Raw genomic sequence first — 12,662 nt, forward strand, 5'->3', positions numbered from 1 at the left:
GTGGTAACAGGCAAACTCATTATAAAATATAGATTACATCTATCTCACTAAATAAGTTCAGCTTAAAACCTTTATCTTCACAAAATTCTGTGACTGTGACTCACTTTTGTCTTGACATTATCCATATAATAGTCATGTAGAATAATGAAGTCCTGTCACCCTCTGAGCTTCAGTTTCAGTTTCCTTATCTTTTATTTCCTTTTTAGTTATAAGAATCTGTGATTCTAATACTATTTGCCTTACTCCTAGGTTCAGTGTAGGTTCACACCGTAAATTACTTGATACAAAATAAGATACCTGTTTATTCACCTGTATTACTATTTGCACGTTAAAGTAGGAAAATAGAACCTATCATTTCAAAGTAGTCCCCCTTTAGACCATGTATAGAGAACATCTTAAACTTTTGCATCATCACAAAGTTCTCACATTCTTTAAAAGAATATATGTAACTATTATGAATTGAATTGGAAGTGTATAAAAATTTGTCTCCTGTGGTTGGATTATGTAAAGAAATGGAGTTCTTTGAAGTTTCACTGATAAGGGTGTGGGGAGACTGAGATATCTTCTTGATTTGTGCTCATGATTATTCTGGTTCATGCACTGTAATGAAATAACCTTTTAAATTATGCAGTTTAATGTAATAACAAAGTTTGTAAAAATTCTGTACAGTTAAAAATGGCTTTCATTTGAAAACTTCCCAAATACGCTGTCTTGAAGTTGTTAATTTCTCAGTCAAGACGCAGGGTGGCGCTGCAGGCTAAGTTGTGAATAAAGAGTCCTAAAACGCTCGCGTATTCTTTTGTGTCGCTTAGACGCAATAAAAAACACACGGAAGAAGCGTTGCAAGCAGTGCAGGTTTATCAACGGCTTGGGGCAGCGATATACTAAACAAATTTAATATTAAAAGCAACTGTGTGATAATTCCTCCAAGCAAGATTTTAGAATTGAATGTCTAAAGTCTTGTGGTTGCTGAAGGGATTGGATATAAGGACCTGGACTCCAACATGAAGAAGCTAGGGAGAATTCATCCAAACAGGCAAGTGTTGGCCTTTATTTTGATGGTGTTCTTGTCTCAGGTTCACCTTGAGCCTATTCGTTATTCTGTGTTGGAGGAAACAGAGAGCGGCTCCTTTGTAGCTCATCTGACCAAGGATCTGGGCCTGGGAATTGCAGAACTGGCCGCCCGGTCAGCCAGGGTGGTGTCTGACGATGACAAGCAGCGTTTGCAGCTGGATCGTCAGACTGGAGATTTGTTTCTGAGGGAGAAACTAGACCGGGAAGAGCTCTGTGGTCCTATTGAACCGTGTATACTGCATTTCCAAGTGTTCCTGGAAATGCCTGTGAAATTTTTTCAAGGAGAATTATTGATCCAGGACATAAATGATCACTCTCCAGTATTCCCTGAAAGGGAAGTGCTCTTGAAAATACCAGAAAATAGTCAGCCGGGGACTCTATTTCCGTTGCTAATAGCTGAGGATTTGGATGTGGGCAGCAATGGTCTCCAAAAATACACAATCAGCCCCAATTCTCATTTTCACATTCTCACTCGAAATCATAGTGAGGGCAAGAAATACCCAGATTTGGTGCAGGACAAACCACTGGATCGAGAGGAGCAATCTGAGTTCAGCTTAACCCTCGTGGCGCTGGATGGTGGGTCTCCACCTAGGTCTGGCACTATCATGGTTCGAATCCTGATCATGGACATCAATGACAATGCTCCTGAGTTTGTGCACACTCCATATGGGGTGCAGGTCCTGGAAAACAGCCCCCTAGACTCTCCAATTGTTAGGGTCTTAGCTAGAGATGTAGATGCTGGAAACTTCGGGAGTGTTTCTTATGGCTTATTCCAAGCATCAGATGAAATTAAACAAACTTTCTCAATAAATGAAGTCACGGGAGAAATACTACTGAAAAAAAAATTGGATTTCGAAAAAATTAAATCTTACCATGTAGAAATTGAGGCCACAGATGGAGGAGGCCTTTCTGGGAAAGGCACTGTAGTCATAGAAGTGGTGGATGTGAATGACAATCCCCCAGAACTTATCATATCTTCACTCACCAGCTCCATCCCAGAAAATGCTCCTGAGACGGTAGTCTCTATCTTCCGAATTCGAGATAGAGATTCCGGAGAAAATGGAAAGACGATTTGCTCTATTCCAGATAATCTACCGTTTGTTCTAAAACCAACTTTGAAGAATTTTTACACCCTGGTAACAGAGAGACCACTGGACAGAGAGACCAGAGCTGAGTACAACATCACCATCACCGTCACTGATTTGGGGACACCCAGGCTGAAAACCCAGCAGAGCATAACCGTGCAGGTCTCCGACGTCAATGACAACGCCCCCACCTTCACCCAAACCTCCTACACCCTGTTCGTCCGCGAGAACAACAGCCCCGCCCTGCACATCGGCAGTGTCAGCGCCACAGACAGAGACTCAGGCACCAACGCCCAAGTCACATACTTGCTGCTGCCGCCCCAGGACCCGCAGCTGCCCCTCGCCTCCTTGGTCTCCATCAACGTGGACAACGGCCACCTGTTTGCCCTCAGGTCGCTGGACTACGAGGCCCTGCAGGTGTTCGAGTTCGGCGTGGGCGCTGCAGACCGCGGCTCCCCGGCACTGAGCAGCGAGGCACTGGTGCGCGTGCTGGTGCTGGACGCCAACGACAACTCGCCCTTCGTGTTGCACCCGCTGCAGAACGGCTCCGCGCCCTGCACCGAGCTGGTGCCCCGGGCGGCCGAGCCGGGCTACCTGGTGACCAAGGTGGTGGCGGTGGACGGCGACTCGGGCCAGAACGCCTGGCTGTCGTATCAGCTGCTCAAGGCCAGCGAGCCCGGGCTGTTCGGCGTGTGGGCGCACAATGGCGAGGTGCGCACCGCAAGGCTCCTGAGCGAGCGCGACGCGGCCAAGCACAGGCTGGTGGTGCTGGTCAAGGACAATGGCGAGCCTCCGCGCTCGGCCACTGCCACGCTGCACGTGCTCCTGGTGGATGGCTTCTCCCAGCCCTACCTGCCGCTCCCGGAGGCGGCCCTGGCCCAGGCCCAGAACGACTCGCTCACCATCTACCTGGTGGTGGCGTTGGCCTCGGTGTCGTCGCTGTTCCTCTTGTCGGTGCTCCTGTTCGTGGCGGTGCGGCTGTGCAGGAGGAGCAGGGCGGCCTCTGTGGGTCGCTGCTCGGTGCCCGAGGGCCCCTTTCCAGGGCATCAGGTGGGCGTGAGCGGCACGGAGACCCTGTCCCAGAGCTACCAGTACGAGGTGTGTCTGACAGGAGACTCTGGGACTGGTGAGTTCAAGTTCCTGAAGCCAATATTTCCTAATCTCTTGGTCCAGGACACCGGGAGGGAAGTTAAGGAAAACCCCAACTTCAGGAATAGCTTTGTATTCAGTTAAGTGTTGTATTTAGTTTAGTGAACCGTTTATTAGTTTTGTCAAACTTCCCATTGCAATGCCTTTATTTTAAAAAATTGTCTAGTTATCTAAATACTCATACCACAATTTCAAACCTACGCATGTCCCTGATAGAGCTAAATTTGTCCCTTTTTTATTGCTATTAATTGCACTTAACATTTTTAGTTATACTGGATATTGAGCATGGATTTTCTCTATATTTGATCTATTGGTGATTAATCTTTCTGTGACCATATAATTAATCTTTCTGTGACCATAATCTTTCTGTGACCAATTAGGATAAAAATAAATTATATTTTAATGAAATCCTTAAATTAACATCTTTTAATGGAACATTTAAGTGAATATATGAACTCTTGAATTTCTCAATATTCGTTGTGCCTGTCTTTACCATGTAACTTAATGTTTGCAAGGCCAGAGTGTTTGAAATTTTTGTATTTAACTTTATAATTGCCTTGTCCTTCCTGGTTGACTATACTAGGCTAAGCCCTCCTAATAGCCATGAGTATAAAATTTAGTATACTCGTTTTTCACAAATTGTATATAAACATGCATTTCATTACATTAGTAACACACTAAAATTGTGGTCCTTTTCTTCTCGTGACCACCATACCTCTAGTGATTATTTTGTTTATTTGGTTGCTACTTACCTAGCACATTGTAATGATCCATAAATGCTAATATTAAATTCTATCAAAATAACTTATTTACAAATAATTATTAAAGAGAAAAATCTCATATAATTTGCCATAACCTTTCAATAAATAAAAGTGTTAAATCACGGCCTGGTATCATCTTAAAAAAAAAAAAAAAAAACTCAGAATCTGAAATAAGCCCCAAATTTCTCCCCAAAATCAAGACTCTTGAGAGCATCATAAGTCTCCTTGTGCTCCCTTTTACTCCCTATAAATAGAAATCCAAGTATACTTTAATATGTATATATCTTTTGGTTTTCCTACAGCTTCTCCCCATCTTTCAAAAGAATTAGGAAATTTCTTCTGCACCTTGGCTATTCTGTTTAAATCTGGTAATCAGTTGATCTCAGGTTTTTCACTGTACATTGCTTTGCAGATATGGACAGTCTTTACAAAAATCATTTTTAAACGCTTAATTATTTTTGCTTGTTCTTTAATGTAAACTTCAGTTATTTTGAATTAATTTAACTTCTCCATTATGCCAAAGTTGCATTGCATGAAATAAGTATTATTTTGTCCTTGTATAGACTGGAACAGTAATAAATTTATCTGAATTTAAATTGTTTTATGCTGTGATCAGTAAGTCCAGTAAACCAGGTAAAGTTGTATGGATATAACTATAGGACACCTTTATTTTACTTTTGGCAGAATATGAGCAATTGAAGAACTTGCTTTATAATCTAGCATTTATTTTTAAATCTCAAGTATCATCCTACTGGAGTTAAATTACTTGCACTTTTCTGTGAATTACTCTTTTTTTCTAAACATGTAATGAAATAAAAAGGAAAATTGACCAAGTTATTCTTGAAACATATTTTTTTAGCATTTATTCAATTTAAAAATCAAAGTGAAGAAGAGATAAAAGTGAGAATAGAATATAACATACAAATATATAAGACATAAATATGGTAGCCAACTTTAATGTCTCCTTTCATTTATTATTAGCTATTTAAATGAAATAGCTTTGAGGCCAGGCGTGGTGGCTAATGCCTATAATCCCAGCAGTTTGGGAGGCAGGGGGATCGCCTGAGGCCAGGAGTTCAAGACCAGCCTGGGCAAAATGGCGAAACCCCGTCTCTAAAAAAACCACAAAAATTAGCTGGGTGTGGTGGTGCACACCTGTAATCCCAGCTAGAGGAGTGGTTGAAGCAGGAGAATTCCTTGAACCCAGGAGGTGGAGGTTGTGGTGAGCCGCACCTCCAGCCACAGAGATCATACCACTGCACTCCAGCCTGGGCGACAGAGTGAGACTCTGTCTCAAAAAAAAAAAAGGAATGAAATAGCTTTTATTTATGACAAGTAAGAAATCTGGTTGAAGTTTTTACCAACTATATATTGACATGATGAAAGTCCAAAATCTTTTTTTGTTGTTGTTTATGCAGGGTAAGTCCAATTTATATAATCACCCAAATGAGACTGTTCAAATAAACACCCCAAACCCACATCATCCTTGGATGTATTCATAAAGCATGAATTATTTCTTACCACCTAGGGGCTACTACCAGACTTTGGTGTAGTATAGATCAACATTTAACAATTCAATTATTAGAATTTAGTTGTAAACATGATCCAAATAACTTTCACAACATGCATACCTTATGAAAATAGGCCAGTTCTCTTGTCACAGAATAAAATTAGAGAATGGAGGCCAAGAATCTTGATAATAACACCCATTCCAACAGGTATTTTCTCAAATTAATCTATTATATATGCATCTTTTACAGTTCCTCTGCTATTGTTATTTTTAGGCACAGCATATAGTGAATTTAACACACACTGTTTTGGAGACAGAAATTCTGAAGGCAATGTAGCCCATCTCAATTTAGAATCCCCTCTCCTTGGCTGGGTATGGTGGCACATGCCTGTAATCCCAGCAGTTTGGGAGACCAAGTGGGGAGGATCGCTTGAGGCCAGGAGTTTGAGACCAGCGATCTCTGCTCACTGCAAGCTCCACCTCCCGGATTCACACCACTCCCCTGCCTCAGCGTCCCAAGTAGCTGGGACTACAGGCACCTGCCACCGTGCCCGGCTAATTTTTTGTATTTTTTTTTTAACTACAGATGGGGTTTCACCGTGTCAGCCAGGATGGTCTCGATCTCCTGACCTCGTGATCCGCCCGCCTCGGCCTCCCAAAGTGCTAGGATTACAGGCGTGAGCCACCGCGCCCGGCCGAGAACCCTGTTTCAACAACCAAAACACAAAGTTAGCTGGTCATGGACACATCTGTAGTCCCAGCTACTTGGGAGGCTGAGGCAGGAAGATCACCTGAGCCTAAGAGTTTGAGGCTGTAGTGAGCTACGATCATGCCACTGCACTCCAGCCTGGGAGACCCAGCAAGACCCTGTCTCAAAACAAAACAAAACAAAACAAAACAAAACAAAACAAAACAAAAACAAAATCATCCCCTCTTCTTTTACTATCAAAAGTTACAAAATATATTTTAAATAGTCTAAGGTTAAAACTTATGCATATATTTGGTGAAATTCTGCTTCCAGAGTAGATGGATTATCTAGCAGCAGAAAGCAACTCTAAAAATTCGTTAAAATGTAAAATTATCTGTTTGAAGTAACTGAAAACAGATAATATAATAAGATCTGAATGGGCCAAGATTCCTGAGAAGGAAAATTCTTGGAGGTGAAAACTGATTCCTGATAGGAGTTTTACCCTGAGGAAATATGCTAAGTCTGAGAACAAACAAAAAGCTTTTGTCAGAGACAGAGTAACTTGGGGTCCACTGGAAGATTCAAGTTCATGGCCAAATTTTCCCCTCAGGACACTTGTCAAACTCAGGGAAGCCCAGGGAAAAAAACTAAAAACCTAATTGGAAAATTTCTGAAAAGCAAAGTGAACTTTTAATAGTCTTGTTACAGAAACATTAGAGTTTAGGACCTGCCATGGGAAGGTGGAGAATATACCAAGTTCTCAGCTGAAAATTCTGGACAGCCTGAACCTTGACAAAACCCAGTGCCTGTTTCAGTTGAGATGATTTGTTTAGACAGAACTCTATCAAGTTAACAGAGGAAAAGGTGAACTCTTGTTGGAGGAAGATACTATCTTTTTTTTTTTTAATTTTTTTTGAGACGGAGTCTCGCTCTGTCGCCCAGGCTGGAGTGCAGTGGCTGGATCTCAGCTCACTGCAAGCTCCGCCTCCTGGGTTCACGCCATTCTCCTGCCTCAGCCTCCGGAGTAGCTGGGACTACAGGCGCCCGCCACCTCGCCCGGCTAGTTTTTCGTATTTTTTTAGTAGAGACGGGGTTTCACCGTGTTAGCCAGGATGGTCTCGATCTCCTGACCTCGTGATCCGCCCGTCTTGGCCTCCCAAAGTGCTGGGATTACAGGCTTGAGCCACCACGCCCGGCCGGAAGATAGTATCTTAACCTTGGATAGCTTTTAATGTAAATATTCAGCATTCAATAAAAAATTCCTACATACACACACCAAAAACTGGATAACATGAATAAAACCAAAAGAACAAAAAACAAACAATAAAAATTACCCATAGATGATTCAGATATTAAAATTAACTGAATGATGTTAAAATAAGTAAGACTAATATGTTAAAAATAAAGAACAATAGAGAAAATAAAGAGATAATTTCACTGGAGAATTGAACTTTAAAAGTGGAAGTTAGTTCTAGAACTGAAAAATTGTATTATCTGAAATTAAAACTATTTAAATGGTTTAATGTCATAGTCATAAAAGAATACAGGATTAGTGGATGCAAGTCAATTCAATATTAACATCCAAATGTAAGCACAAAGAATAAAATAATAAAAAATACAGAAAAGAACATTAGTGATATATGGAATGTAATTTTTAAAAATGCTAACATACTAAAAGAGACAACAAGAATGAGGAATAAGCAATATTTGAAGAGATAATGATAAAGAATTTTCCAAAGTTGGTGAAAATCCTTAATCTTTCAAGATATTCAAGAAATAAATAATAACAGGCTAAATAAAAACAAAGCCCACTTAGGCATATCATAGGAGAGCTTCTCAAGACCAAAGTCAAAGAGATAATTTTAAAACCAATCATATAAGAAATAATACATTCCTGTTAAAGGAGCATCAGTAAAATGGAGAGTTGACTTTTCAACATAAATCAGGAAATCAAAAGACAAAGAAATGACATCTTTAAATTCCTGAAAGAAAATTACTACCAGGCTAGAATTCTATTGCCAGCAAACATATCCTTCAAAAATGAATGCAGTTTTCAGACAAAAATTAAGAATTAACGACAGCCATACCTGCATGAAAAGAAATACTTTTTTTTTTTTTTTTTTTTTGAGACAGAGTCTCACTCTGTTGCCCAGACTGGAGTGCAGTGGCACAATCTCGGCTCACTGCAATCTCCACCTCCTGGGTTCAAGCTATTCTCCCCATCTCAGCCTCCTGAGTAGCTGGGATTACAGACATGTGCTGCCACACCTGGCCAATTTTTCTATTTTTAGTAGAGACAGGGTTTCACCATGTTAGCCCGGCTGGTCTTAAACTCCTGACCTCAAGGGATCTGCCCACCTTGGCCTCTGAAGGTGTTGGGATTACAGGTGTGAGCTACTGCATCTGGCCAAGAAATACTTTTAATGAAATGCATTAGGCAGAAGGAAAACAATCCAAAAGAAATCACAGAATTGCAGGAATAAATGAAGAGCAATAAGAAAGGTCAATGTAAATGAATGTTGATTGAATATTGATTATACAAGGCAATAATATTAATACTAATTTCTTAAAGGATTTAAATTATATATAAAATTTAAATTTATAACAATAATGTAAAAGGCAAAGGTATAAATAGAGTTAAAAATTGTTAAGACTGTAAGCATTATCATGCAAGTAGTAAAATTAATAATGTGTATTAGATTCTTGTATATTGAAGATGCATGCTGTAATTTCTTGGCTAACCCTCAAAGTAATAAAACAGTAATTGAAGAAAGAAAAATTAAAAATATTTGAATAATCCAAAAGAAAAATTAAACTTTAGTGACAAATAGAAAAATAATTAGATGGAAGTAAGAATGGAAAGAGATCAGATATTATATTAATTTTATTTGGATTAAATAATCCAATTAAACAACAAAAATTGTCAGACTAAAGAAAAACTCAACTCTGTGCTATCAAATAAGTGTGTGTGTGAGAACACAGAAAGAGTGAAGATTTAAAGAATTGGATAAGGTATATAGTTATATAAACACTAACCAAAATAAATCTAGGTAGGTATACTTACGTAAGACAAAAGAGACTTTAAGGAAAGATACATTACTAGAGATAAAGAGAAGTTTTAGAGGTAAATATACCAGAAATATGTTAGTTTTAAGCCTGAATACATTCCAATTAGATAACTACAAAATACATAAAGTTGACAGAATACAAAGTAGACAAACCCAGTTACACTGGGAGATTTAATACAACTCTCTCAATTCCTATTAGAATAAGAAGAAAAAACACACACATAAAAAAATATTGAAGATCCGAACCACACGAACATCATATTCAAATAAATTGACATACATAGCACACTGGAGCATACACATTCTTCTTACATGCTTGTGGGATATATAAAAATTGTTCATGTTCTTTGTCATGAATGAAGCCTCAAATATTTAAAAAAGAATTGAGGCCGGGCACAGTGGCTCACACCTGTAATCCCAGCAGTTCAGGAGGCAGAGACGGGCGGATCACGACGTCAGGAATTTGAAACCAGCCTGGTCAACATGGTGAAACCCTGTCTCTACTAAAAATACAAAAAATTAGCCCGGCGTGATGGTGGGCGCCTGTAGTCCCAGCTACTCGGGAGGCTGAGGCAGGAGAATGGCGTGAACCCGGGAGGCAGAGCTTGCAGTGAGAGGAGATCGTGCCACTGCCCTCCAGCCTGGGCGGCAGAGCGAGACTCCGTCTCAAAAAACAAACAAACAAACAAACAAACAAAAAAACTACCAACCTACAGACATTTAAAATATAAAAAGGAAATATTATGAACAATTTTATGCCAACAAACTTGACAATTTATGTAAAACAGAAACTATCCTTTAAAAACAGGACAAAATTAAGATCTGATTAGTCATATCTATTATATTAATGAAAGTTGTTCATTAAAAACCTTCCCACTCTAATTCACAGAAGTGAATTCTCCCAAATACATATGTCAAAATTATCACTAATTTGTACAAACTCCTTCAGAGAGTAGAAAAATAGACAACATTTTCCAAATCATTTGGGTGCCAGCATAAATCTGAACAGGTTATAACATTCAAACCTGAATAGGATATTATAAGAAACAAAAATTACCAACTATTCTTTTTTATAAATATATATGGAAAATTCATTTTTAAAAATATTAGCAAATAAAAATTTAAAATGTATAAAAGAGAAATAATAATTGGAAAATGGAGTTTATTTTAGGAATACAGAGGCAGTTTAATATTTGAAAATTGATCATTGTAATTTACCATATTAAAAGATAAAGAAAAAAACATGATTATTTCAACAGATACAGGAAAAAATCATGTAACAAAATTCAACACACAGTAGTGGTAAAATTATTAGCAAACTAAAATCAAAGGGAACTTTCAGAGTGACTTTAAAAACCTACAGGAAACATCATTAATGATAAATTTTCAAAAACTTTCCCCTGGAGATCAAGAATGAAACAAGGATACCTGTCTTTTCTTCTCCAATTTAGTATTCTATCACAGGTCCTAAACAGCGGAATAAAGCAAAGAAGGAATAAAAGGCACTCTGATTCGAGGGGAAAAAATAAAAATGTCTTTTTAAGTAGACATGATTGTATATATTGAAAGTCATGAAGAATCTACAGGCTACTAGAATTAACAAATGAAGTTAACAATGCCACTGGATACAAGGTCAACATACAAACATGAGTTCTATTTCTATATAGCAATAAAAAAGTGAAAAATTTAAATATTATGCACAATAATTTCAAAAATAGCAGCTATTTATAAACAAATCTAGTTGAATATTTATAAGGCTTCTACATTGAAAACTAAAATATTGAGAAAGCTTAAAGAAGATCTAAATAATTACGGGAGTATACAATGTTCACTAGTTGGAAGACTCAGTGTTGGGAATATGTCAGCTCTCCCTTAGTCATTCTATAGATTCAATAAAATCTTAAACAAAATTTCAGCAGCTTTCTTTGTGAAAATTAATGAGCTGAATGTTAAGTTTATTTGAAAATACAAAAACAGTAATAACCAAAGGAACCTTGATGAAAAGGAACCAAACTAGAGATACTACACCAAAGTCATGATCCATAGAAGAAAGAGTTAATAAGCTGGACTTTCATTAAAATTAAAACTTTCTGCTCTGCAAAAGATACTATGAAGAGAATGAAAAGACAAGACATAAACTAGGAGAAAATATTTGCAAAAGACATATCTGATAAAGGACTGTTATTCAAAATACGCAAAGAATGACTGAAACTCAGCAACAAGAACCCAATTTAAAAATGAGCCAAAGACCTTAACAGACACCTCACCAAAGAAGATATACAGGTGGCAAATAAACAAATGAAAAGATTCTCCATTTCGTATATTAACAGGGAAATGTAAATTAAAATAACAGTGAAATACGACTACACACCTATTAGAATGACCAAACTCCAGGATACTAACAGTGCCAAATGCTGGTAATGAGAGCAACAGGAGCTCTCTTTCATTGCTGGTGGGAATGCAAAATGGTACAGACACTTTGGAAGACAGTTTGGTAGCTTGATACAAAACAAAATATACTCTTACCATGTTATCCAGCACTTATGTTCCTTAGTATTTTCCCAAAGGAGTTGAAAATCTATGTTCACACAAAAACCTGCACAGGGATATTTATAGCAGTTTCATTCATAATTGCCAAAACTTGGAAGCAACCAAGATGTCGGTTAGTAGGTGAATGGATAAACAAACTGCAGTTCATTCAACCCGTAGAATACTATTCAGCATCAAAAAGAAATGAGCTACCAACCCATGAAAAGACATTGAGGAAATCTAAATGGATATTACTAAGTGAAAGAAGCCAATCTGACAAGACTACATACTGTATGATTTCAACTACATGGTGCTCTAGGAAAAGCAGCACTGTGGAGAGAGTAAAAAAATCCATTTACATTGGGTTCTAGGGGAGGGAGGGAGGTATAAATAAGTGTAGCACAGGGGATTTTTAGGGCAGTGAAACTACTTTGTATGACACTATAAAGGTGAATACACATCATTTTTAATTTGTCCAAAGCCATAGAATATACAGCACCAAGAGTGAGCCCTAATGTAAACTATGGACTCCAGGTTATAATGACATGCCAATGTAGATTCATCAGCTGTAGCAAATGAACCACTCTGGTGGAGGATGTTGATAATGGGTGAGGCTGTGCTTGTGTGGGGACAGGGGTATATATGAAATCTCTGTACTTTACTCTCATTTTTGCTGTGAACCTAAAACCATTCTAAAAATTAAAGTCTACTTTTAAAAAACTGGATAACTTACTTCTTAGATAACAAAACTCATGATAAAGCCATAATAATTAACACAACGAGTTATTATAGGATAAA

The 12,662-nt window shown here is 38.3% G+C and overlaps 1 protein-coding gene across 1 annotated transcript; it reads left to right on the forward strand.

Annotated features, from left to right (window-relative positions):
• Positions 1-675: 675 nt before the first annotated feature.
• On the forward strand, positions 676-3,620 carry PCDHB4 (protocadherin beta 4). Its single transcript, XM_025388912.1, has one exon. It carries the CDS (start codon positions 1,005-1,007, stop codon positions 3,390-3,392), a length of 2,388 nt encoding a protein of 795 aa, XP_025244697.1. The 5' UTR covers positions 676-1,004; the 3' UTR covers positions 3,393-3,620.
• The last annotated feature ends 9,042 nt before the right edge of the window (positions 3,621-12,662 follow it).

The sequence above is a fragment of the Theropithecus gelada genome, chromosome 6, assembly GCF_003255815.1.
Source record: "Theropithecus gelada isolate Dixy chromosome 6, Tgel_1.0, whole genome shotgun sequence".
Taxonomy (NCBI): Eukaryota; Metazoa; Chordata; class Mammalia; order Primates; family Cercopithecidae; genus Theropithecus; species Theropithecus gelada.

Coding starts and splice junctions, on each gene's coding strand:
- PCDHB4 (XM_025388912.1), top strand. CDS start 1,005: ATGAAGAAGCTAGGGAGAATTCATCCAAACAGGCAAGTGTTGGCCTTT.